Source organism: Pyrgilauda ruficollis, unplaced genomic scaffold (genome assembly GCF_017590135.1).
Source record: "Pyrgilauda ruficollis isolate IOZ18807 unplaced genomic scaffold, ASM1759013v1 scaffold24, whole genome shotgun sequence".
In the NCBI taxonomy this organism is placed as follows: domain Eukaryota; kingdom Metazoa; phylum Chordata; class Aves; order Passeriformes; family Passeridae; genus Pyrgilauda; species Pyrgilauda ruficollis.
Genome location: NW_024523648.1, coordinates 16448926 through 16476880, shown reverse-complemented (window position 1 = coordinate 16476880; position 27955 = coordinate 16448926). Strand labels below are relative to the sequence as shown.

Sequence of the window (27955 nt, the reverse complement as noted above, 5' to 3'; positions counted from 1 at the left end):
ATGAACCAGGGAAGCTGGACAAGCCCTGCTTGCTCCCACCACCTTGTCTGTTCCCAAATGGTCCCTCCGAGGGCCAAAGCCCACATAGAAATTGGGCAGCAGCAAAGTGGCCAAGGGGAGCCGGCGTTGGTGCCATGCCCTGGGACAGGGCAGAGCCGGCAGAGCAGCCATGCTGGCCTTGCATGGGGCTGTGGCAGCCTGGCAGCTGATCCCATCCTTGCTCCCAGGGGAGGCTGATGGCAGGGCAGGCTCCTCCAGCACACCAGGTCCTGGGTATTGGGAGGGGAAGCCAGGATGAAAAGGAGAAGGAGAGCAAGGGGAGGCATGACCACAGATGGAGCAGTGGCAGGTGCGACATGGAGGAGAGAGGCCGAGGCTGTGCATGCACAGAGCACTTCCAAAAGCAGCAGCTGCTGAGGGAAAGGCAGCCGTGCTTGCACATCTGGCTGTGTACAAGATCTCCAGGAACACTGTGTCAGCCGCTGCCAAAGCAGGCTGTGAGGTGGCAGAGTGCGAGGCAGATTTGGGTGGCCTGCTGGCCTCAGCTTTGGCACCCCGCTGACAGTGAAGAAATAAAGCTTTTGGCCTTGACAGTGGCCAAAGGGCAGCATTGACATGGCTGCCTCTGATCTCACATCTCAGAGCCAGGAAAAGTACATCTGCAGCTCTGCAGATGTGATCTTCTTGGCAAAAATATTGTGGGGGACTCCTCAACCATTCCATGTGGTTGCTCCAGCATTGGGAAAGAGCACAGTCTCCTGTGTATCAGGAATTTTGATGAAGGTATTCATCAAAGAGTGATTTTCAGTGTGTTCAATATTTCTGCCATGACCGAATGAATAAGTGATTGACATAGATGCCTCTTTATCTTATGACAACGTGTGCTAGGTCTGATCTGCACACCAAAGTATTCCATATATTTCTCAACAGCAACAAATCTATCTTTGACAACAAAGTATATAGTAGTTCAACGGATGTACTTCTACCACCAGGAGCATCAGAAAATCCATCCCCAAAGCTCTGACTGGGCACCATGAGGATATATAAGAGACTTAAAAATCATAATTGCCTTAAACACTATTAAGACCACCAAAGGACTTTGGGAAAACTGTATTAAGAGGCTGCTACCATCAAAGTCCACCCTCTCACTGTCACTGTCACCACCATCCCACCCCAAATATGCCTCCTGGATTCGGGGACTTTGGACTGTGATCTTACCTGATGGGAACTCGAGATATAATAAAGGCAGCATTATTGTTCACTTATCTCGGGTCTGGGGAGAAGTAAACAAGGCTGAAGGAGAAGAATGTGTCCACAAGGAAAGCCAAACCCAGCAGCTGTGCTGAAAATCAGCTCTGGCTGGGTTTGGGGCAGGCAGGCCATAGTCCACAGGCTCATTTGCTGAGGCCAGATTTGCACATTCTCCCTGCCAGCCAAGGGGGAGGAGGAGAGTTTTTGTGTGTATGATGGCAAAGCCTCTGGAACAGAGGGGTTGAACACCTGTTACCAGAGGCTACAAGCCAGAAAAGAAGCAGACCCTGCAGAGAGTCTTTCCTCATACAAACTGACTCAGCTGTAAAACTCCTCCAACCGCTGGGAATGTCACATTCACACAGGACATTCACATGAGAGGCAGGTGTCTTGGTTTAAAAAAGGTCATAAACCATCAAAGACCCCAGAAGCACTCCCCACATTCATTCCTAGGCATTTCACAGATCCAGAGTGTTTTGCAAAAGACAGTGTAAAACTCCCCAGTGCAGAGGAGGTGCTTGGCACCTTCCCATGGATATCTGAATGTACTGTATGTTTAGTGGGACCCCTACCACCAAGAGGACCAGAAGAAGAGGACAAATGGGACACTGCTGGATCCACAAGGATGGCGAATATCTTTCTACTTAATCTTCTTTGTCACGTTTTTTCATTCTCTCCCCCACCTCCCTTCTGCTTTTCCTATTTCTTTCTCTCTTTCTCTGATCCAAAAGCACAAGACACTACAAATTCCATTTTGGCATTGTATAACCTCACATCACTAACATGCCTCTAGTATGAAATAGCATAATGTTCTGTGACAAGATGTAAGCAAGAATGAGTGAGAAGATACTGAATCTTTCAGATGTATAGAATGTTTTCAGGCCAAACATCATCGCCTTGTATCTAATCCAAATATAAAGGAGTGAATTGGTGATGGTAGAAAACATATGTGAGATAAAAATTAAACAATTTTTCAGTTTCTATTATACTGGACACTTTATAATTTCTTTTCTTTGTTCCTTTCTTTTCTTTATTTTTCAGAAAAAAAAAACTACACATTCTTTTCAAATTAAAGTAATTACCAGTAACCTTCAGTAACACAAATTAAGCAGAGGTGTTAGGTTGGCCAAGTGTTAAAAGAAAAAAAAACCCAAAATAACAGAAAGGGTATTTATGACAGCAAGCTCATAAAAGTTTCATAAAAATGTTAAATAGTTGGAGAGGGAAAATAGGTCTTCTTAGAGAAAAAAACAACTTAAGCAGTGCAAAGGCCAATGCAAATTCTGTATACCACTGAGGTTTCACACAAGCCCTTTCTCTCTCCAACAAAGCATTTCTGGAACTTAAAATAAGAACTGTTAGTGTTTTATAGAAGTCTCATATAATCTCGTTTCCTCCATAATATTTGTTATATTTGATGACTGTTAGTACGGAACAAAGATTTCATCAAAATAGCCTAGAAAATACTGATGCTTCCCTTACTATTGTGGAAAGAAAATAATGATTCTTCTAAAGATGTAACTAAAATTATACAAGTCACATGGTACTTTGGATGGTACTGATATGTCCCTTTTATTAATTGTAAATGTTTTCCTTTTTTTCACTCAATTGAATAGTTTGTACAGTTTGCATACACTTGTCTTTGAGGAGTTGATAATGATACTGTGATTTTACAGGACACCTTTAATGAAATGAAATTTGTCTTACTCTATTTTGAAGACCATTCTCCTGCTAGACACTTTGATTAAATTTGATTAAAAGAGTGATGTTTCTGTATTTGATTGTATAAAGAAACAAACCCACTTCAGCTTGGAATAGGGAATTTTGGGGCATCTGTGAGTGTGCAATACAAGAGAGCAGAGATGCCCAAAAACTGGGTAGATCCTACTTACATGACAGGGATTCCCTCAGAAGGTGCAGAATGCATTAAGCAGTTTCCTTTTCAGTAGTGTTTCTCTGTTTCTAAAATGCTGGCATATTTTCGCCGTCTATGTGTTCAAAAAATAGTGATCAGTGTTTTTGTTTAAAATATGGTCTGAATGAAATTTTTCTCTGTGTCCTTTGAGAGTGTTTGAGCCTCAGAAGGTAATATTGAAATTTGCCACTGTTCATTTCCTTTGGTATCATCAACATCCAGCTCAAGACTTCCTGATTGCGCAGATAAAACATCAGTGGGGAAGGGATAGAGAAAAGACTGTCAGTCTAAAACCATACACAGATTGTTGTCACAGATTTTAGCCTATTTCCTTCATGGATTCAGTTTAAACCCCTCCAGGATGGTTACCCAGATAAGGAGATAACAAACCCCTTCACGTATGGAACATGAACCAATTCCATGAGCAATGCATTACAACTAATTCCAAGCTGTTACTCTCCCACATGGAGAGCAAAGGATGCCCCCAAAGGCTGTCTGGGCTGACTGTTTGAGTAACACAATGACCTCTCTCCCACTGTCACTGTGTCCCTTCCCAGGTGTGGGGCTGAGTGAAGGGTGTGAAGATGCTTTTGATGTGTCCAGGAAGGGGAATACAAATACAGAAGGCTGCTCTTGAAATGTCAGCCTGATGACACGAATTACTGGCACAACCATGAGCAAACCCTTTCCTACAAAATCATTGGCAACAACAAACTTAAAAATTATGGAATTTGTATTAGCTTAAAGTACATTTGTTAGACTTTCCTACAGTCCTCCCTCCTACATAACAACAATTTGGTTTCATATTTTATTAGTACGAGATCTTGTGTCTAAGATTAGTTTTTCCTCAAAAACATATCTCACATTGCTATGGTATTTCCAAACGAACTACAATCTTATCCTATACATCTGTCCAGGTTTCAATATAATCAGAAAAGCATATGGTTATTCATATTAACATACTATGAGAAGTAGATGAGTTAGGCAGACCTCAATTTTCAGCTTTGATAATCTGACTATTTATGAGCTGTTGGAAAGCACGTTAAATGACAGAGTGAGGACAAAAAAACTACTGTTTTGAGGGTGCAGATTTAACTTATTGAATCTGAAACAGAAGGAGTTGGGGCTAATATTTCTGATGGTTTAAAAAATGCTGTTGCAACTTGATGCAGAGGGAGGCCAAAAGATGAAGGTTGTGTAAGTTTGGAGATTTTAATAAATATCAGCAGCACTTATCTTCTAACTTTTGCCTCTCTTGGTTCCAACTCTATCTATTCCTTGGGTGCCTGTTGCCTGTACAGATGCAAGGGGACTGTATTTCCAGCAGATACAGCAGTACAGCAGGGCCATGTTTTAAAGCACGAAGGCATAGTTGACAAAACCCACTCATAGGCTTTTGAGAATATAAGAGATAAACCAATTAACTTTTGAGATTAACTAAAAGAACCCTCAGTGTACAGAGTGTAAAATCTAACAATATAAGAAATACCCAGAAATTGTTACTGAACTCTGGAAAACCATCAAATACATCTTATTTATGAGCAAAAGAGCCAAGACAAGATTACCAAAGAATCAAAAAAAGACAAATGGCCCTGTAAAAAAGCTTCTGAAGTCTGCTAAAGGTCAGCTGAAGTGAAAGATATATCTTTCACTTCATCAAGATACATCTAAAAATGAAATGTGTTCGTTTTTCTGACCCCTGTATGGGCCATTCACTTAAGAGCTGGACACAATCCTTGTGGATGCCTTCCAACTCTGAATATTCTGTGAAAAGGCTTTATTCTATGACAATAATAAAGGCTGATGACTACTGGCTTTTTGCATAAGGATTTCCATTTTTACTTAAATAGTTTGTCTGTCTTAATCCTAGGTTAGTGCTTTCTGAGAAATTTCAAGCTCTTATTAAACTGAAAACATATATTTCCAGGGTTCCCCTTTAAAAGAAGTCTAAATTTATCTGGACTAAATTTATCAGTAGGAATACTTACTGATTTATTTTTTTTTTTCAAAAACAAAGGATAAAGCAAATGACTGCTGAAAAAATGAGGGTTTCAGGCTTATACAATGCCTCTGAGAATTCTCACAGTATAGAATGACAGTATTTCCAAACTGTCTTATTGCATCTTCCTTAGCTAACAAAGTGGACATATTAAAACTAATAAGATATGCTAAAAACAAAATGAAGATATTAGAGAGGAAACAAAATAGGATCTGATTTAAAAAATGTAAATCACTAGACTCTGCTAGGGGTAAATTTAACTTCTTATTTAAAGATGATATTTGAAAATAGTACTTTTAATGCATTGCCTGATATTTTACTGCAATTATAAAAAAAAGGAAAAACAGGCAAACTTTATTTACCGAATTAACATACAGGAATCTTCTGAAATAATCTATTGCATAGCAGTTTGCAGCCAAAGGAACTGTATGTGATTATCCTTTTTGTTCACTAAGATTTTTTCAGTTGTGGGGGGAAAACAAACACTCTCAGAAAGACAACTGAGTAGCAGCTAGGTTCTCAGTGGTGCTGGACCAAATTTAGTAGCACTCTCCAAGTACACCTGCTCAGGGAGAATCACCTCTCTTCATGTAAGCCTTAACTGACCTCTGAAATAGTGCAGTGGTCTGGCAGCTTTGTGCCTGTACTGCTTCCTAAAATAGTTGTGGTTGATGCTTTCCTTGTAACCACTTCCACTCAGTGAGCATTAGAGAAGCCTCATTCTAACATCTAAAGAAAAGCTCAGGAATGGCAGAGCTTTTATCTGGACTAAAACCCTCGTGTGATGATTTTCACTTGGCACTTCTCAGCCAAAGATTAGAGTTTATCTCAATAAGCAGCAAACAATCAAGAGTACAAATGACACCTGAAAAAGCTCTGCAATACTTTGTTGGAACACTCACTACCAGCCTTGCCGTCAACCCTACAACCCAAAGAGAGCTGTAACTGAAGTTTTATAGGAAAGTGACTTGCAGGAGTTCCTCCCACAGCACTCAATTTCCTGTTAAGTCTCAGCAGCAGCTATAATAATGTTTGCATTTCCAATGAAAAAATCCAACCTGAGACAGAAAAGGCTGTTAACAACATCATACTTTAAAATGTTATCACACACATTTCCTTGGAATAGAGGTTAGACGGGACAGTTTTCCTTGGCAATATTAATCCAACTAATTGCTTCATTTTTCTTACAATCTAAGAAGGTAATGATTTTGCTATTTTTGTAAGTATGTGTCTGCCTATAACAAAAAGTATTGATGATCAAAGATAAATGGATTTAAGAAAAAAGAAATCCAAATCTGAATTATCTATTACAGTGACATCATAGTGCTAGGAAAAAAAAAAAGATGAAACATCACTTCCTGAATTCCATCCACTTTAGTCACATTTTGTTATAGATGTCAGTTCTGTCAGAATATCATCTGTCTGAATGAATTAGTGCAAAATTTAGTACTTCACTTTTAACAAAAAATAAGATTGTAATGGCATTTCAATTTTCCTTCATCCTCTTGTTAGCACTTGATAAATGCAGTCTCACAAGCACTACTGCTCATCTGACATGATGCCTGCAATGTTAATTTAACAAACCTGAAGATAATTCAAAGGCAGAAAACTTTCTGGTTTTCTTAACATTTCTTGAGATTTCTGCAAACTATTTTTTTCTTGACAACTTAATTTGAGTGGATCAACAGGGGCTTTTTCTCCCCCCCCCTCGCCCCCCCCCAAGCAATGTTTCATTCTGAGTGGGTATTCATATTGACAGAGGTTGATGAACATAAAACACAATGTCAATGAAAAACATCTGAAGCACTTCTGTATATTCATGTATGTATACAGACCAAGAGACAGACGAGCTGGTTTTGTCTCTTACCAATGGGGTGCTGTGAAGTCATTTTTTTAACCACAAATGAGCATTTTCTTTTCTTTTCTCATAGAGTTATGTCAGAACATGACACTTGGAATAGACACTGCCCTGAGAAAAATGCTGTGCTTACCATCCTTGAGAAAAAAAATACCATTGCTCCTTCAATGCAAAACCCAACTGCAAGCACAACTAAAGGCACAACAATGACACAAGCACCAAATGTTGGCTGAGCAATCTTTCTGAGCGACACCATTAGAGGTTTTCCATTTTCTGAGCACACAGCACCACCAGCCATCTGCTACACAGGGAGCTCTGTAACTGGAGCTGACTCAAAGTTAGTCAAAAGCATTAGCAGATGGCAGGAGGGGCCCTGGGATTCAGGGACAGGTGAAGGCTTTGGGGCAGCAGGTTGGTTGCTCTTGGCAGATCCTAAAATATGGATCCTAAAACTAGGCAGCAAAGTTGGACTTTCCTTTGCCTCTCCCAGTTGTGGAGATTCTCAGTTCAGTCAAAGAGAATTCTCCCAGGCTTCAGGCTTCTTAAAGAAGAAGAATGAAAACAATTATTATATCTCTTTCTGTTCATGTTGTTTATAAATAAGTACCTTCAAAGTGCACTATTCACAGTTCACCAATAGTGTGAAAAGTTTTTACTTTGAGACCAATCAGATTTCACCTTAACAATCCTAGTTATAAAAAGACACTACCTCTTAATAAAGTCTCTCTTTTTTGCCTTCTGAACCATAGAATCACTTTGTTCATCCCTGACTCAACAGTGTCATCCCAGTAATCCCTCCCAGCCACTTTCTTTGTTTGATCTGAACTGGCTTTCCTCTTACAGAAAATAATGAAATTATGCCATTTTTCTGGTGATATTGCAGTTCAAAAGGTAAGACAGAAGCTTTAGAAGCCAGGAACTTTGGAAAAGAAAGAAAAAAAGGGACAATGATGATGGGTCAGTGCCAGAAGGGATTCTGCAGAACAGAAAGAATTTTTTAATACATTTTTATTATATGTATTTTGGGAAAGAAACAGATAATGTATACATACCAGAAGATGGTGATGGTGTTCATGGTGATGATGAATGGTAATGTCCCTTCCCAAATGTCCCTCAGAAGGAAATCAAGTGGCAGCTCCAAAAGGTCAGGCATTTTTAAAGGGATGGGTTCAGATAACTTCTGACAGAACTTGCTGACGAGCCTCTAAACTACTAGAAACTATTTTTGATATATGTTGAAGGTTGTGAAGTGCCAGAGGTCTGCAACAAAGGCAGTGTTGTGCAATATTTAAAAGGATAAGTGAGTTAACCTGAGTAATTACAAGTCTGTGAGCCTGACATCCATTTTGGAAAAAATAATAGGTTATTTTGTCAGCTGACATGGAATTTGTGTACAAAAAAATTAAGGGAACAGGGAATGTAAGGGTTGCCAATTATTATGTGCATGTGGAAACTAGGTGTTTCCAATTTAGTTATCTAAATCATCTCTTATAATTGAATTTATAATCTTGGTTATCAAGAGTAATATAGTCAATGCAATGCTATTCAATTTCCACAGGACATCTACCTTCATTTTGCGTGACATTTTGGTTATGAACCTGGAATGATAAGAATCAGTACTGAAGACATAAAATAGATTAAAGTCTGGCTGGTAGGTTTCAATGTACACTTGCAGTAAAGGAACTCTAATTGATTGGGTGTCTTTTTATTGTGTCCCATAAGGATCTGTCCTTAGATTTTACAAGTTAACATTAAGCAGTGACCTGGAAAAACAAAAATACAAAAGCATTACCAATAATATTTGCAAATGACAGAAAGATTGGGAGACAATTTACCAATGCAGTCTGATCTAGGTTAGTCAGTAAACTGGACATAGACAAAGAAATATGCAGTTAAATACACACATAAATTTAAACTTTCAAGAACTAAGAACTCAGCTCTTAAGGGATATTGGAGTCCATCATGGGATGCAATTACTGGCATAATAATTATAAGATAATGCTGTGGCTAAAAAAAATAGAATTGGGGTTTAGTTACACAAATCAGTGTGGTACTGTGGTAACACAGATTATACTACCTTACCTCTAATTCACAGTATTATAACTGCTTCTGCACTGATATCCAGCATTACAAGATAATGGAAAAATGGTGAAATCTCAAAGAGTAGCCATCAAGATCATGAAAGAGAGAAAAATGTGACTTTGAGTGAGATATACAAAGGCAGAGTCTCCTTCTCAGGTCAAAAACAAATAAACAAACAAACAAACTCCAAAGCAACATCCAAAAGTAAAGCGTTCAGCGGGTTTTAATTGTAGAAGGAATTATATTCTAGAACAACATTTCAAGACAACCACTGGTATTAAGGAACTTACCAGGCTGGATTTCAAAGTGAGTTAAGTGCACGCATACAATTATACAATGTAAGGCATCCTTCAAGAAAGTGTCTGGAGAATTGTGTGATTTTTAAGTTGAATTTTGTCTTGTGAAATTTCTGCTCAAGTGGTTCTAAGGCTAGCCCTCTGTCTCTACTATGTATTCCTAAAATATATCTCCTATTTCAAAACAGTTAAAATTCTCATAACACCACAACTTCTACAACCCTTGGGAACATCTTAAAAATGGAAAAACTTTCTAACTGAAGTGCATGAAATGTCATTTATCTGTAACATATTCCTATATCTCATAAGTACAGTTGCTCACACAGGTATGCAGGCTACTTAAGCAGAAAGCATGCAATGTAGGAATTGTCCATAAGAGTGCTCTAGGCTGTAAATCAAGATTAAATAATTTTACACTTCTAAGTCATGTGTGGCTAGAGTTTGAAATGCTAATGCCATTATCTCTAAGGTATTAGCTGTGAAAGTTTCAGTGTGATGTTACAAACTCAATGAGACCTCTGCAGACATGAAAGTTCAAATCAAGCAGTTCAGCATTTAGAGCACTCATCAGAGAAGTGGGCAATATAGCTTCAGTTTCAACCTGAGAGGGTAAGAAAATACATCTTTCACATAGGAGAGTGGTTTAATCACTGAATAAGGTGTTTCTTGACCTGGATTCTACTGGATCTGGCTGCAATGGAGTGAACTTTCCTCATGGCGGCCAGTATGGGCCATGTTTTGGATTTGCAGATGTTTGGATTCACTTTTGTTCTGCCTATTTTCTCTCCTTGTCCCCTAGGTACAGAGTGGGGAGGAGTGAGTGAGTGGCTGTGTGGGGTGTTGGCTGCTGGTCAGGGTCAACCCTCCACAGGGAATAACAAACACATAAATAGTTCTTGTAAAATACAGCAGTGTCACATTTGACAGCAGTACTTCAAAAAATGGTCTTCTCCTCATCTCAAGGAAAAGCTGCTCCATAACCTCCTTAGTGTTAGTGTGATGAGATAACATCTATAACAAGAACTCCTATCATGTGTCCTTTCTTGGCTCTTAAGAGTGCCCCAGGATAAAACATTTTCTTAATGTTGAAATAATTTCAGTTGTCCTAAGAACTTTTCCATAATAAATACATTAATTAATCACTTACCTCTAAAGCCAAGATGTAACCAATCATTTCAAGGTGTGTTAGTCTTAAGCTAAAGTATTTCTTTTTTTGTTGTGTTGTCCTCATTTAACTGTAACACAAATTTAGATCCTTCTTTTCTACTGGTTCTACTCCTAATTGGCAGTGAGCAGAACTTGCTACATAGAGAATATAAATGCTCTGAGTAAAATCAAAGTTGCAGAAATTAAGGATAAAATATCTGTGTCTGCAGGTGTGCTCTACCCCATCCCTCTTTTCATTAAAATGTATGCTTTTGCCAATTGGTGCTCCTGACTACTGCATAGAGAAAACCATTTTACCTTTATTCTAAGTAAAAATGGACTTTGTTGCCACAAAGATCATTAGTAGCAGCATAAAGCCCCAAGATTGAAATTCAAATTTACATTACCAAGGAGCAATTCTTTATAGAGATTAACACTTAGAATATCCCTAAAATCTTTCTATATAAAAATAAGGCAAACTGAAGAAAGATTGTTTTTATCTGTAAGATGTGCAGGCTTTCCCTCAGGTTCTGTGTTTTATAACCCTCTTTCCTCATATACATGGACAGTTTGCTTATATGAATGTATATTTGCCTTGAAATTATAATATATAATATAAATATATTATATTATATAGTATAATAATTAAAATCACACTTCTTCCTACACATAGTGGCAAATCTTCAATGTCATCAGTGAAATCAAATTGAAAGTTATTCTTACATTAAAATAATCTAGATAGAGAAAAAGCCAATGATGATCTAATTGTAAAGACAACAAAGCTTTTTCTCAAATTCTTTGCCTGTCTGAAAACTAAGCTAGCAGCTCAGCTCAGGCATTTAGTTTTTTCAGTCTAAATAAAATGCACTTGCTATTGATTGAGGGCATGATCATACATTTTGTGTGGTTCAGAGATGCTTATGCCTTGTTTTCCAAGCTACAAAAATCTGGTGGGTTATGTAAAAAAACATGAAAAGAGCAGCAATGAAAATGAGTGATTTTGCAGTACTTGTGTGCTTTTCCAGAAGGCACTACCTCCTGAAAACAATACAAAGCCAACTGAGCTTTTTAGAGATTGTTCTAAGTATCAATATAGATTCTGAGATACAAGCCTGGGAGAGGGAGTTGTAGGAAAGAATAGGAGACAACATACAGAAAGGTACTGACTGATTATTATGGGATGGGATGATGAAACCTGGAGTCAGAGGCAGAGACAGTTAGAAGAGTCCTATAGGACACTTCCCCTTTTCTAAGGTGCTGATTCAGCAAAAGCAAACAAGTCAACAAAAATCCTATCACATCAACAAATTTCCCCCCAGAACAAGGCAGCTCAGTGCCCTTTTCATGGTCACTTCCAGACATCTTCTGCATGCTGTTGTTAAAAAATGAAACCTGCCTACTAAGAAATGCAGCACAGATAGGGCTTATTCTAAATATGATCTATATATTTTTTTAATTTCTGTTTCACAAAACATTGTGTGTTCCAAATTTTAAATTAGTATTCGTTAGAGGCTAGACAATTTAAGGTAACATCCTTGGGAATTAAAGTTTGTAGAAGTATAAGAAGTCTGAAAAAAAACAAAAAAGCCTTTTACATCAGAAATCTTTGTGTGACAGAGACACAGAAGCAGTTTTTTTTTCTGCTTTGTGTATTATTTTCCTCCATGTATTATGATAAAAAGGCTGCCTAAGCTTGAGAATTTAAGCACACACAAATTAGCACTCTAACATTATTCATTATAACAGAGAGAGGAAAAAAAATCCAGGTAACATTTACCATAGTGTAACCCAGTACAGCAAATGAGCAATTAAAGCAAAATAAACAAAATACTTAAAAATAAATCATAGCTTTTACACGGGTAAATACAATTAAGTTTCAACGTTCAGTTAGCTGCCTAATTACCTTGATCTTCTATTCATAAAATTAGAAAATAATTAGAAATTAGAAAGCCAACCTAATCAGTTATTCTAGCACTCCACTTTAAATTAAGAAAGACAGCAACACCTAACTTTTCCTGTCATTTCAAAACAGCACATTCAAAATCCTGCCTTTTTTTCCCAGTGTGTTGCAGCCAGTCTTCATTTAACCCACTCATCAATTTCCATAACCCCCTGATATGCACAGTTCTAAGGCTCTTTGGTTTCCCCCTAGACTAACCCACAGCAGAGTCCCTTACAAGGCTTATAAATGTCTGCTTTATCAGTAGAAAGCCTGTCTTTAATGTGAGAAAAGCACACCCAGCATCATCCTGTAAGGCACTGGGCACTGTTGTGATGCCATCTACCCCCAGAAACTGTATTGTCTAAGTATGTGGTTAGTTCTTGTCCTCCATAATCCAAGTGCTTAAAGTTAAGATAGCATTCACTTGCCATTTGGGATCAAGCAAGAGCATTCTGCACCTTACAGGATCATCACACAGCATCATCATGGCTAAATTTCGGTCAATATTTGCTATTGACTTCATTACAGACAAACATAGCTCTGAATACAGATGTTTTACCACCACTGTGAAGACAATGTTATTATTCATATGTCCTAAGGATATGAACTATAAAAAGCAGTTATGTGACTCTGGACATGGTGCCAGTGCATTCCTGTTTCTCACTTCACAGACAACAAGACATCTATGACAAAGGTGGAATGCATTATTTCACATATATTTGGACTCAGTAGAAAAGTCAGAAGTAGATGTGACAAGGACAAAGGATTTTACAAACATGACTGAAGTCTAAGTTGCCTTGTAAAAGGACATTAAGATGTCCATTTCATGCAGGGATTGTGTTATAATATGTTGGTTGGGATCTGAAACAACCAGAAAATATTGATGTCCATATTACATCTGTTAAAATTAAAACAGATAATCAGAAATTCAGCACTGAATTAATTTCTAGAAAAACTGCTGGGTAAGAATGTTAATTAACCTAGCTATCAAGTTCTAGCTTTCTTTCATAGTGTTTTTCAATTCATTTACTTTGCATGGGCTGTCACATGAATTTAATCATTTTAGGTAAAAAGCAGTATTATAATTGGTGAGACCTATGGAAAATGTCACTGCATCTTTTTAGAAAACTTGTGGTTTTCTTCAGTCACAGGGACCAACATCTGTGTCACAAGTAAGAAAATAAGTGAAATAAAAATTCCACATGCAAATGGATATTTCCCCCAAGCAAACAAAACCAGTAGGAATTGGGGTTGTATAGTCTAAGGCCAAAATACATTACAGGCACCAACTGCTGATGAGAGGACAAACACTGCCTTAGAATACTGCATGTAAACTGAAACAGTGGGCTGAATTTGACTGATGAGATTATTTTGTCCTGAGTTTCTCTTCCTCTACAACCAGTATCCACAGCACAGGATACTTTGGATGTTCCTAGGCAGCTGAATAAACAAAATATTCAGGTACTCTTTACATAAAATATTTTTTCACCTCCTTACATAATTAAAACTATTCACAAATGAACAAGATTTAATGACAAAAGATTTTTCAGCTCTTATTATCTGTCCATACCACCTATCAAATTCCAGCCCATACATTTGTTCTAGATGCAGCTCTGCTGCGCCCAGTGACATGCATTTCAAATAAAACTGTTCTGGAATATCTGCAGCTAAGTTTGATTAGACAACATCAAAAGTTAGAACTTTCCTCAGTCATTTATCTCAGTGATTAATCACCAGCACAAGTAAAAACATTGGTCTTTTTTTCTAATTGGAATTTGTTGGTTTACCAGCAATCAGTGCTTGTTTTGCTTTTAACCATTAGGATGCAGAGCCCCATAGTTCCCAGTGGCTTTGTTTGCTTGGAGGAAAAGAAGCATTTTTGACACATAAAACTGCATCTCCTTTTGAAAAACCAGACAGATTAAACTGGTTTGGATTCCTGCTATTAAGCACTTTTTTCCTGCCTCCAAATCATTCAGAGGTTTATCCCCATCTCTTTTCAATATTTTAACATTGATTTTTAAATGTTGACAACAGAACTGAACAAATATCAAAATTAAATGTATTAATCCTTAGATTGAGGTGAAGTTTCCCCTTTCTCAAGGATGACATTAGCTTTTGGGTTGGGGCTTTTTTATACATAGTTCCTGTATAATTATAAAGTGTATTAGGACTTCTTTCAAGGACACAATTCTCCTGTGTAAGCTGCACTTGATGGTCACCCTTGACTTGCTGAGATCAGTGTGCTGAGTTTAAATTTATGGGACATCTGTTTTTCTGACACTGCACAGTGCTTTTTCAATAAAAATATTCTGTAATACTGACTCAGTGCCTGAAAAAGAATCTAAGATCGTTGATCTGCACTTCCAATCTGTAACTACCAAGTTTGCATTTTCATCAGGGAATAAAATCAGGTTTGTTTGAGAAGAGCTATTCTTCATAGCATCACACTGATTTGTTTTAATTTAATTATAGTTTTTTGTCAGCTGAAGTCAGCATCACCATCTTACTATTATTCTGGAGATTGCTGTCTGGCATAGCTCATTTATCTTTTGTGTTTGGATTTTTGATATAACTCAATACCGTCCACTTTTGGCTGCTCTATAATATATTGAAATCACTATTTTTTGACTCATTCAACTTCAGAGCATCAGTTTTGGACATTAGTGTTGCAATGCCACTTCTACTACATCCTCATCCTAACCTTTTTCAGGATGCCAACGCTGAAGGACACGACTAGGGAATGGTTAGGGGTGTATGTTTAATAGACTATTGTTTATCTCTTTCTGAGTTTGGTGACAAATCCATAAGGAACTCCTGGAGAACCTTCCTGTCCTAATGACATTTCCAGGTTGGCACTATGTGGGAATGGAAGGAATTCTGCCTCTAGGTGACACACTGACACCATGTCACTTAGTGTGCCCAGACTGAGATGTCAGATGTCGGTGTCCTGGTCTAACTTGACAGAGGACAAAGAATGGTTTGAGTTGTGCAGGCATCCACCTGAAAGAGGAAGGTTAAGCCTATTTAACTGGAAATACAGTGACACGTAAGAGCCACAATTGTAGTGCCTTGAGGGTGGAAGGGAACAAGAAAGGACTAAGTGACGCCCCATCTGCCAGGGCTGCTGCCTGGCTCATTCCACCTTCTCAAAATTTTTAACACTTCTGTTCCAGTGGAGCAAGTGTCCCAGCTCAGCACTATGCTTCATATAGCTGACAGCTGTAGAGTTTTTAATCCAGTGCTGAAGGGTTTATCCTCCCAGGAAATATGGCCTGGAAAATAAGGGCATCCTCCAAAAGAATGCTGTCAGCCTGCCACTGTAACCCTTTATGAATAGTTCAATAGGGGAGGGTTTTTACTTTCCAGTCTCCCAAATAATCCTACAGTTTTCCAGTGTTTCCAGTGCAGCATTTCTTAACAGTACTACCAATATTCAGTTTCACATATTTGCTCTTTTGGCAAGAGACTGAGATCTATTCATGTGGAACTCGCACTTAGGGAGATATATTCTCACTAGGAGGATCACCAATTTCAATAACCAGCACGAACTTCTACATGTCAAATTTTCATATGCTGAAGCCATTCCACACCACCACATGGGCAAGAAAGGCTCATAAACAAGTTTCAAACGTTTTCTCACTTCCTGACAATTAATTGCAAGTTTATCTTTTATATTCTACTCCACCTAGGAAAAGATATTCAATGTTCAGTGAAGCGTGGCCGAGCATTTTAAGAGAATATTTATGAACACTTATTCAGATTCCCAATAGTTGTCATTTGAGCAACATTCGTGTCTGGTTCTTATTGCTGTTTTCCAGGATGAGTTTTGTTTGAATAAATGTCTGGGAAATTACTAGCTTGTGCAAACCCATCTGTACCTGCAGACTAATAAGGATGAACATTGCTGGTTAAACAACTGCATTTAAGAAAATGAAGGCTTGTTCATCAAACATTTTGCAAAGAGAATCAAGTGTTAAATTCACTAGGGAGCTTGAATGGCAATAACTAGATTCAGCCTCCTTCTAGTTGGAAGGAAAATGTTATGTATCTGAATGTCCTCTAATATCTATGCAAATCCAACAAACACAGCTTTGTTTTCACACAATCTTACACTACTCCAAATTAACTATGGCATACACCTGGATGTGGGATTCACAACCCCTGCAGATTTTTATGGCTTTCTGAGTATTGTCAGCTCAATAACCTGAAAAGAAAACATCTGATGGCTGTGCTGAGCTCCATTCAGGATCCACTGGTCTCAACAGAGGGACACCAATTAACTACAATGAGCATTTGATAGGTGCCTTATTGCTACACTTGCTCTCTGCACCAGCACAGGACATGATCTTCTCTGCTTTGCCTACCAGAACTGCCAAATACCCATGCTTAAAATAATACTGTCAAATTTTCAAGGGACTTATAAATCATTTATAGCTGTTAACATAATTCAAATATCCTTTAAGAATTCATTTGTCTATAAAAATATTCAAGAGAGATTATTAATTAAAATTGTTTGAACAAAGGGCCATGTTACTACAGAACAAACAATATGAGTTGTCAGTAAAATGAAATATCTGCCACATTGGTTTTTGACAGACACACACCACTTAGGCAGTGGCTCAGCAGAAGAGGAAACAGCTTGTGATGCACAATGCCCATGTCACAAAATGCTGTTAAGCCACTCTGGCTCTGTAGGTAGCAGTGCCAGACTGTAGGTTAAAAATGAGGGCAAACCTTACATACTGTGTATTGATTTATTTTTTATGTGTTTCTTGTGTTACTCAATTGCTCATTGAACACACAAAGGAAGAAGCAACTCTTGATTTAGTCTTAAGCCATATACAAATTGTTAAGACCTAATTATCCAAATTGCAGTCTGCAATTGTACTATACTTTAGTGATAAGACAAAAGAAAGCTGCATGTGAAATAAAAAAATCAATAAAAGTAATGTTTAATTCAAAGCAAAATAAATTATATCAAGATGAGAAAGCTAATTTCAAGGACATTAAAAGGAGTAGCCAAAAGATTGAAATACTAAAAAATTACATAAAGACTAGTCAGGAATAGTCAGAGCCAAAGTTCCAAAAGGATTTAAAAAGCTGGCATGATAAAGCAAAAAAGTAAATTTCTTAATGCTATTCAAATAAACAAAACAAAATAAATAAAATTAAAACAAATACTTTGAAAAGTCTAAGTTGTGTCCTAATGAGGGAAGGAAAACAGAGTATACCTTGACAATTGAAATACAAAACCACAAAAAAACAAGATGAAACAATTCTGAGACATAAAGGCATAGGATCTAATAACCCACCATTCTTCAAATATTCAAGAAATGGGAAACTAGCCTGATATTCAATGATAACCAATTATATAAAGAGAGCACTCAGGGAAGATAAAACCACAACAGAAAAGTTAAATTAATTCTCTCAGTCTGCACTGGCAGGGAAGGCAGATAGGACAGTTCTCACACAATGGTCATTCCTTATGTAGGATAGAAATGAACCATTGTCTCTGAGTGTCAATAGAAGGTGTTTTAGAACAAATCCAAATTCATCAGGTGGACTTCTACAAATTTCCAATACCAGCTAATTTTCTACTGGGCATGTTAATACCAGTTACAGGGGCCTTAGCACAAAAAGAAAAACCAAACAAGCAGTAAAAAGCAATTTTATATTTTCACATATCAGTTTTCATTTTTAACTGAATTTATGGAGAGTAGAGAGGCATAGAGGGCAATCCAGTGAACAACAGACATGATATTTCTGCAGACTTCAGATATTTCTTCACAAAGATAATTGGTAGGAACACTGACAAAACAGTATTAAGGTACAAATAAATAAATATCTCATATCAGGAAAAAACTAACATAAATTTTCAGGAAAAAAACCCCACATATCTCAGAAGTTAATTAGACTTTTTTTTTGGGAGGAGGTAACCACATGAGTAATACAATCACTATAGAGTACTTAGGATTTAAGAAAGCTTTTGATGAGGTCTCTTATTAAAGTCTCTGACAGAAATAGAGGTAATATAGGATACAACAGAAGGTCCTAGATTAATAATTGGCTAACAGATAGGAACAAAATTGTAGGAAAAAAAATTTGTGTTAATAAAGTAAAGGTAACACACTAGGATTACCCCGTGCATAATGACCTCTGAAGTAAGCCTTACCATTTACAAAGATTTTGTGGGAATTTTAAGGTCTTTTCTGACAACATTCATTCAGTGCATTGTGGTAATTAAAAAAGTAATGGACAACTGGAAGTTTATCAGGAAAGGACTGAGAGCAATACTGAAATTGTTACCTGATAAGGGAGCTTAACCATGTTCTATCCCCACCTGGAACACTGAATGTAGGTCTGCTTGCCCACATCTCACATTGGAATTAGAAGTACAGAATAATGATCAGGATCAACAAATGATGAATAGTTTTGTATGAAATTCTGAAGGCAATGCAGTTATCAAAGAATAGTTTTAAGGAAACATTTCTTCACACAAGGTACAATTAATTTACAAGACTGAGGGAGAACTTCTTTACTGGGAGTGTTACTGAGCACTGGAACAGGCTGACCAGAAAGATTGTGGACTCTCCTGCCCAGGACATACACAAAAGCCATCTGGACAAAATCCTGAATAACATGCTTTAGTCACTCTGCTTGAGCAGGAGGCTGGATTAGATGACCTCCAGTGGTCTGCTCCAACTTTAACTATTCTGTGATTCTGTGATACTCTAGACACCAAAGTATAAATGATACAAAACGGGATTGGACAAACTCCTAAAGGAAATGTTCATGGCTGGCTGATAGCCCTAGGACTTGGGAACATGCTACAGACTGGAACTGTGGAGATGTGCTCTGTCCTGATCGTTTCTTTTAATATTCAGCCTCTCTCTCAACAGCCAACTTTCTGCTGGCAAACCAGATTTAGAAATTGTTCTTTAAGATGTATATTAATAGTAATAATAGCAATAATAGTGTTTGAGAAAAAACTATTGGAAAATTAGACTGCAAACCTGAGCTGGTTACCCACTGGCTGGCATTTGTCCCTTGCATGCCTCTCTCCAACCATGTCTGGTGATAACCCTCAGCATTCCTTAGATACCCGTGGGTGAAAGGACAGTTATTTCAGGTGCAATCATGTCAAATCAATTCCTGGCTCTCCAGTTCAAACTGCAGGCACATGTTAATTACTGCCATCTGTGACAGTGGCTTATGCAGTAAGCACTCCTGCCACCCAGAAGATAAACTGAAATCCCTGTATTGCTTCACGTGGGTCAGGGAGCCCCACTTAGTAATGACTTTGATCAGCATTTTTCTGGGCTGCATGTGGCAGGTGCAATGCTTCTGGTCTCTCACTACTGTTACCAGCTCACTGATTTATTAGGCCACTAAAGAATCTTTCTCAGTGGGTGACACTGCTTTAGTTATATGATTTCACTCCATTTTACTCCATATTTTTAGCTTTTTGTTTTCTGTCTAAGAATCCTCAGTGCAAGAACCTCCATGTTATAAACCTAAGTTTCAAAGGTGTATTTTAGAGGCATTTGGACTCAGCTTTTTGAGAAAGCTAAGGTCATTTAACATTTTTAAAAGTCTTCAGTGAGACAAGAAACCTGCAGAAGTTAACGAGGATTGTAGGACATAAAAATCAGATAGCAAGGACATAATGTAGAAAAAAATAAAGCACAAATGAACGCATTGTGCTGACTGATAAATATGAACTAGAGCAGTATTGCTGAGAAGGCAGGCAGGCACAGGAGTTCAATGAACCTTTTGAGCTGATATAACTCATGCAGCTGCCAGTTGTGTAGTTGAAAAGCTATACTACTTGTGAATTTAGGAGTAATGCAAAGCAATATATTTTCAAGAAGGAATTTCTCTTGATCTCTACAGCGTTTGTTACCAACCATAATTTTTCCAATGTTAATCTATGAAAATTATTCTCCCGGCACCTTCTAATTAATACAATTAATGGGATTCATCCAATATAGGGATACTTGTTTTGAAACTAATTTCTATTTTCCTTGGGACATATGCCTTTCCCTTTTTTTGTGTCACAAACCTCTGAAGATGATTAGTGAAGCAAGTTTAAACACAAAAAATAAAAATAGACTGAAATATGCACTTATGAACACACATCTCAGCCCAATTCATACCACTACATGAGCTTAACCTATGAGCATTTTTGTAATTGTTGGTATCTATAGAAACATTTGCACTCTCTAGAATTCCAAACATTTGAACTGGAATTCCTTATTCTGTTGCCTGACAATAATTTTATCAAAAATTATTTATCATTGAGTGATACCATAGAATTAATAATAAAACTTTGTCAGAAACACCTTTGAGAAATTAAACACAATTTTATGGAAATCATTCCTTTGAGCTATTTGATCAGTATCTTCCACCATATCTAAAGCTACTTTAGTTCTACTGAACTGAATTTGTGAAAGTTCACAATTTTCTTGGGAAATTTGCAATAAAGTGCAAGACTCACTCCTTTCTATCCTCTTTCCAACACATATAACCATGTTTATGAGTTTAATGTACAATGGATAGTGTGCAGCAGTCAGGTTACCAAAAATCATTGTGAAGATAATATATTTACCATCTACTTTGATCTGAAAATCTTTACAATTGTGCCATCTGCTTCGTCATAGTTCATTTTAAGCCTTATACTCAAGAAAAAGAAATTGCCTGGCAATACAAATCTGACAAAATTTAATCAAGACCAGAAACATCTCACTGTTCTCTAAAATTAATTTCTAAACAGTCCAAATTTGGTGCAATTATCTTAATCATTCCATTTCCAAAGTTGCTTCTGCAAAGTCTGCATGTTAATCTGTTGGAATGGAAATCTTGTTTTTAAAGGGGTATTTGTACAATAAAGCATAAACATGCTCCATAAACTGCAAGCAGCATTCAAATGAATGCTCACATACATTTTATAAGGCTAACATGTAGGCAAGATTGAAATGGAATTCAGGTACAGGTGCTAGGTATTTCTATTAGCTTATTCAGAAGTGGGGTGCTGAGGTGATAAAAGATGAGGTGATAAAAGGGCCACTTACACCATCATCTCTCCTGCTCCATGTACAAGAGGAACAGGTAGAAGTGAGGGATTTGGTGGAGACTTCATGCTGATCACTAGCCAGGGTGCAGTTGTCTTCTGGGTTTTGTCAGTCAGTTTAACCTACAGCAATCTCATAGCCACTCTGCTTTTTCTGATGGCAACTCCAGAAATTAATTTTCTCGGCCTTCAGCATGGAAGTAGCACAGCAGTGGTGCTCACTATCTCTTGCCTTGGGCAGCCTGGGGGCTTTTCCCCAGGAAAGCAAGAAAGTGTCCCCTGTAATTCTTCACAGTGTTACCAAAGCACCAGTGGCTGCCTGGTCTAAGTTAAGAATAACTGACTCTGAGGTTATCTTGCTAAAGACCAGAATATCTCACTTGGAAAGTTACCCTTGGCAAGTGTCGCTCCTTCTGCCCTTATCACACAAGGATTGTGCCCAGTTTTAACCAATGTGCTTTTTGATGCCTTTGATTTCCACAGGAAGCTTTGGCTCAAAGTTAAGCATCCACTTATGTGCATTTTAAGATAAGAATGGCTTTCAAGCCTAAAATTTGAGATTTAGACATGCCAAGAACTCCAATATTGAATTATCTTTGAAGAAAATTTAAAAAAATAATAGCCTTGAAAATGCTTTGCAATTACTATATGGTCAGACAGCCTTACACTGACAGATGCACGGATTTGTTACAGCATTTAATGACTGTTGCCCACTCTGGGAAAAAATTTACTCTCATGATGGGCAACTATGCTTAACTGAGATACATATTGAAGTAAGTAAACCCCTTTTTTCTTTAGTGTGGAGTTTTTATAAGTAAATTTTAATCTAAAAGGAGCAATGTGTTATGTGGACCTTTGAAAACGGATTTTATTGACTGAGAAGTTTTTACCCAGATAATGTTTATTCTTCTTAATAAATGACAGTGTAAAAAACCCCAACAGGTCTGGCACGTCTCCATGCAGCTTCATGTACCAGAGTGTGGAGACTGAGTGTAGTTAAAAGTCATCATCACTAATTAATTATCATATTGGCACATGAAGGATAAAGTTCCATGTCAAATGCAAAGCACTTAAAGACATCATCCTATGTGGATGACCTCTTTATGTTCATTCTTATGGCATGTAGAGGCTTCATGTTAAGAAACTTGGGCAGCAAATTGTGTGCTATTTATTTCTATTATCATTAAAGCTATAATTGTGTACCCAGCTATTGGTTTGGGTATTCAGCCAACTTCAGGTAGGCTGCAGGAGCAGAGGAAGGGTAAGCAGAGGAGCTGGCTGATTCAGGCTGGGAAAGGGCTCATCTGTCTGGGCAGTTTCCGTGTCCCTGCCCTGGGTCAGTGAGGACTGAGGAGCGCGGCTTGCTGGCACAGGCGGTCAGTCAGCTCAGTGGTCTCACTGCATCCCCTTGTGGCTGGGCGCCTACAAGAGCTAAACCTTGTCCATTCCCATGAGAACCAGAGGTCAGGTAGGAAGAAAGCAGCTTTCCTGCTCTAGAAAGGGGGCCAAACTGGATCTTGGAAGGGAAAGGAATTAACTTCTTCACAATGTCAACCTGTGCATTTCCTAGAAACATGCCCCTTCCTCACAGTCTCTGTTGAAAAGATTCTCCCTCCAACCAGTCATACCCTAGAATTCCTCCCAGCACATTTTGCAGCCCACCATAAAGACTGTGTAGAGGCCTATGAGTAATTGTGGGGGAGGAATGCTTCTGACTACACTTTGTCCCCCTATTTCCAAACATAGCATGGATGGAGCTGCTCTGCTCAGACTATTATTCAGAGCGGCTTTGTGTTGTCTTTGAAGAATGATTTCACTTTTAACAATACAGAGAATTCATGGGATTTGAAACAACAGAAATGCAACCATTTACACTGATTTTCATGAATACTAACTTCACTTTAAATAGAAGGAAAAAAAGTCTTTGGAATCTACCCAACAGCAATTGAGTGGGGTAAATAACTTGTCTGTCTGAAAAGAAATGAGAAAGTTAAAGCTTGTTACATAATTTCAGTGACATTTTTTACCTTTAATTTAACAATAAATGAATGGCAGACACAGATTAATAATAAAAAAAGCAAATCAGAATCTCAAGCTGCATGATCTGTGAAATTGTTGTGACCTTTCCTAAGAGGAGTGTTGCCCTGTGGGCTACCCCTATCTTCAAAAGTATCACTTCAGAAGTCTAAAAATATCTAGCAACAATTAGTTTTCATCAATCACTAACATTCATAAAAATAGGCATCTAATTAAAATTTCTCACAAGCAATGACTGAAGTGCTGCTTATAATGATCTTTTTCAAAAATGAACCTTCAGAGGGTGTTGTCTTTTCCAAAAGTGGTAAGGTTCACTAATGTTAACACGAGTGGGACAGAGAGGCAGCCAGTCCCTTCAGGCAACTCCTCAGGCACAGTAAGTTAGCAGAGCACCCCAGAGTGCATTAAAGGGAGAGGTGGCTATTTAGATCAACAAATTTACTCCTTTCATGTTTATTTGTCATCCTGGCCTTCCACAGGATCTAATCATATCTGTCAACAATAGAGAATCTTAATAGCTCATGTTGGAGTCTTGCTAGCAGCTCATTTTCTCATCTGAACAAGGCATAAATGAACTGCAAATGTCAGGTCATTTCTTCATGCTCTCACTTGTCCCCCAGCCCCTCAAATTGCAGCATTTTCTGGTTTTGGTGTCCAGATCAATCTAGTTCCCTTCTAAATGTTGTAAATATGTAACCCTTCCTGGAGATTTTTTTTGTTGTTGTTGTTTTTGTCACAATATATGTTCTTACCTCGTTTTACTTAGTCATCTCTGTGAGAATGAAAGGTGTGGAGTCAGCTCAGTAAGCACAAGGAATCATAAATCAAATCCATACAAGAGATACACTCAGATAAACAGAATAGTTGCAAAGCTATAGCAATAAGCGGTCAGATTTGCAATTTTATGCTTAGAAATCCCATTTTGAGGACCACAACTGGACTACAGAAATATCACAATAATATATCACAAGTTTATTTTCTATCAAATGCAATTACTCCTGCAATTTATGTTGGTCCACATAGCCTGATTGTAAGCCAGTGTCTCCTCTTTAAAATGTTATTATTGCTATTTTTTCTTTTGATATTTAAATTTAAGAAGACCTGTTGACAGAGCAATAGCTTTGACTGTTGCTCAAGCTGCAGACAAGATGCAGGAGCCTCTGCCTGCCCTTTTCCTCGGCACCTGGCTTTGCAGGGACTACCTGGACAGGGGAGGGATTTTCAGGTTCCTTTCCTCACTATTCGCAGAGCCAGGAAATCGGTTCACACGCAGCAAAACCAGCAGCTAATCCTGGAGTCCCTGCCGAGCCCTGATCCGGTTTTGTCAAACTCCCGGCGATGGTAGCGCCCGAGAGCATCAGCCCCACGGACCTGCCCCGGCCCTGCCGGAGGGGCGAGGCTGCCCGTCCCACATCCAGCTGCTCACATCTGTTAACTTTTATTTACAAGCACGCGAACCACTCCGTGCGAACGGGGACAGCGTCGGGACCGCCGGGGAGGCGCCGGATCCCTTGCGGGCGTTCCTGCCCCGCCGACCCCCGCTCCCGCTGCCCGCAGCCGGGGGGCCCCTCCGCCCCCCGGAACGGCACCCCCGCACCCCCTCCTTCCCCCGCTTCTCCCCGTTCGCCCCACTGTCCCCGCGGGCGGCAGCGGCCGGCGCTCTCCCGGGGAGGAGCCGCACCCCGGCCCGGTGCCGGCGGGTTACCCGGTACCGGCGCGTCCTCGCGGAGCCGCGGCGGAGGGCGCAGCGCCCCGGGGCCGGCCCGGGAAGGCGGGGACTGCCCCATACCCACCTTCCGTGTGCACGGCGGAGACGTAGGTCCAGTTGTAACGCTTGACGATGTCAAGCATGGCCCTGGCCTGCAGCGTGTCCGAGGGGACCACCCTGAGGAAGTACTTGTACAGCGTTTTGTCGCTCAGGTCGATGCTGGTGGCAGAGTAGGCGATCTGAGGGATGTCAAAGAGCTGGAGCAGATTTTGAACTTGGATAGCAACTGAGCTGGAGCCGGGGCCGATGACCCCTGCGATGGGCTTTTTCACTCTGGTCTGGGGCTGGGTCTGCGAGTCAGAAATGCAGCGAGTGCCTCCATCCCTGTCGTCCCTGATGGAGATGAGAGAGTCCCGTATGAACTCGATGCTCTGCTCCAGGGCCACGGAGGAGTGCCAGCAGGAGTCTCGGATCTCACTGCCCAGGGTGATGTTAGGTAGCAGGACCGGGTCTGCGTTAATTTTATCCAAAGTGTGAAACATGGCTTCGACTCTCTGGATGCCGTATTGCTCCCGGATTTCCCCGCACTTCCTCTCGGGCACTTTCTCAGCTGGTGGCTGGTGATGGACAGAGAAGAGGGCCCCGATGATGACATCCCCATCCATCCGAGCCACCGACCGCTGTGAGGAGGCTGCAGAGAGAAGAACCTTCCGACCACCACTTTTGGGCAGCACGTCCATCTCCAGCAGCAGAGCAGGGAAAAAGACCAGCAGCACACCAATCATTTTGTTGCACGATGTCATCCAGACCCAGGTTACAAATTTCATGGGCTCCCCTTGCCTGCACATGGTTTAAGGACATGTAGGAAATGGCATCTGCTTCTCCCTGACAATGGCCAGGTTGCTCCAAATACCATCACAGCAAAGCCTCACAGCATCACTCTTGAAGGTGCCAAGACAGCCGTCATCCTAGTGACTTTTAACCTGGTGGCATAGAAAGAGGGGATAAAATGGGCTAACCAGGAAATCTATGTCAAACCTGAGCTCAGTAAAGCAACCCTGCACAGTTAGAGATGTCTGCTTTCTCAAAAGCCCAGGGCAATGTGCTTTGATAAGATGCTCAACAAGAAGTTTCAAGAAGGATAAAATAACGTACTTTTTTGCCTTGCCATACAATCATGCATACTCACATATGTTGAGTTTCTACAATTTTTTTTTGCACCTGCATTTCAAGGCAGCTAGTTCCACATCTCCAGCCAGCACACACACACCCTCTGCCCCCAGGAAGTTGTAAAAGTTTCTGTGGGTAGGCGGCTTGTCAAAGAAGAGCCCTAGCCCGGCCCCAGCGGCCCCAGCCCTGAGAGCAGAGTGACAAGTGCTTCTTTCTTTGCATTCTGATTACCTGAAGGCATCTTTCTCAGTTTAGACATTTCCTTTCTCCATCCATAATGTAAGCAAAAAGAGAAAGCGAGCAGTCTGCCCTACCAGCCACGGGAAATGTCATTTAAAGGTCAGCAAAGAGAAGAAGAAAAAAACCACTCTACAGTTTAGATTAACTTTTCCGTGTGTAGGGGGCAAAACTGTAATCCAGTCAGGGACACACATATGAAAGCAGGGAAAAATACATATTAGTTACTAAGGCAACCGCGGGCAAAACCCCGATGTGCCTTACCAGCACGCCTGCCGTGCAGAGATGCTTCGGGCGGGGAGCGGTGGCGAGCCCGGCGGCAGGGCTTGGCGGCTTGAAACGCCGTGCTGGAGGGAAGATGCCCCCGCCGCCGCGGCCCCGGAGCGCGGCCGGGCAGCGTCCCTGTTGCACTAGGAGCCGTCAGCACCCGAGACAGCGCTCGGCAGCCGGGGCAGCCGCCGGACCGAGGGCCCCAGTCCCGCTGCACCCCTTCCGTGCCTCGCTGTCCCGGGGTCCCCGGCCCGCAGCCTCCTGTCTCGCTGTCCTGACACTCCCCTGCCCCGGCGCTCCAGTGTCCCAGTGTCCCGCTGTCCCGGCCCCGCCACCGCCGGCTCGGCCGCCCGCCAGCACTGCGGGGCGCTTCCCCAAAACTTCTGCCCCCCGCCAGGCGCTGCTGCCGCGCTGTCCCCGGATGCACACGCACCGCGGCTGGCACACACACACGCACTGCTCGCACACACGCTCTCACACACCCGCACACCCTCCCGGCGCTCGGAGCCCGCCGCTGCACGCACCGCCCCGCGCTGGCCGCGGCTCCGTCCCTCCCCGCCGGCGGGCAGGGGTGCCGGGGCCGGCGGGGCTGCGCGTCCTCCGAGCGGCGCGGGGGGCTGCAGACGGTCCCGAGGAAGGCGACGCTCCGAGGGGAGCCGCCGTCCTGGCTGCGCGTCCGCACCCGCAGGCGGGCAGAGCCGCCCGGAGCGGGCTCCCGCGGGGGGCAGCCCCGCAGCCCCGTCTCCCCGCTGCCATCTGCCCGTCCCACGGCTGAGCCCCGCGGTCCGCTCAGAGGGTCACCCCTGAGACGTACCTGGCCGGGTGAGGCAGTGGCTCCCTGCCTGCTGGGAGCGGGCATTGGCGGCTCTCCGGCCGCCCCGAGCTGGCGCGCTGGCGGAGGGGCGACGGCTGTGGGCTGGGCGCGGGTGCCCTCTGTCTTCAGCACCGCTCCACCGCAAGGAAAAAAACAG

General features: G+C 40.6%; 1 protein-coding gene across 3 annotated transcripts in view; it reads right to left on the bottom strand.

The window, feature by feature from the left end:
• The window catches only part of GRM1 (glutamate metabotropic receptor 1), a 177951-nt gene extending 151796 nt beyond the window's left edge, over positions 1–26155 (bottom strand). For 2 of the 3 annotated variants that reach the window (XM_041469883.1, XM_041469884.1), the window contains exon 1: positions 25393–26092. In XM_041469883.1, coding sequence (XP_041325817.1) covers positions 25393–26092 — 700 coding nt within the window. Of the gene's footprint in view, positions 1–25392 lie in introns of all 3 variants that reach the window. The other variant, XM_041469882.1, reaches the window with a different exon arrangement.
• Positions 26156–27955: the final 1800 nt, after the last annotated feature.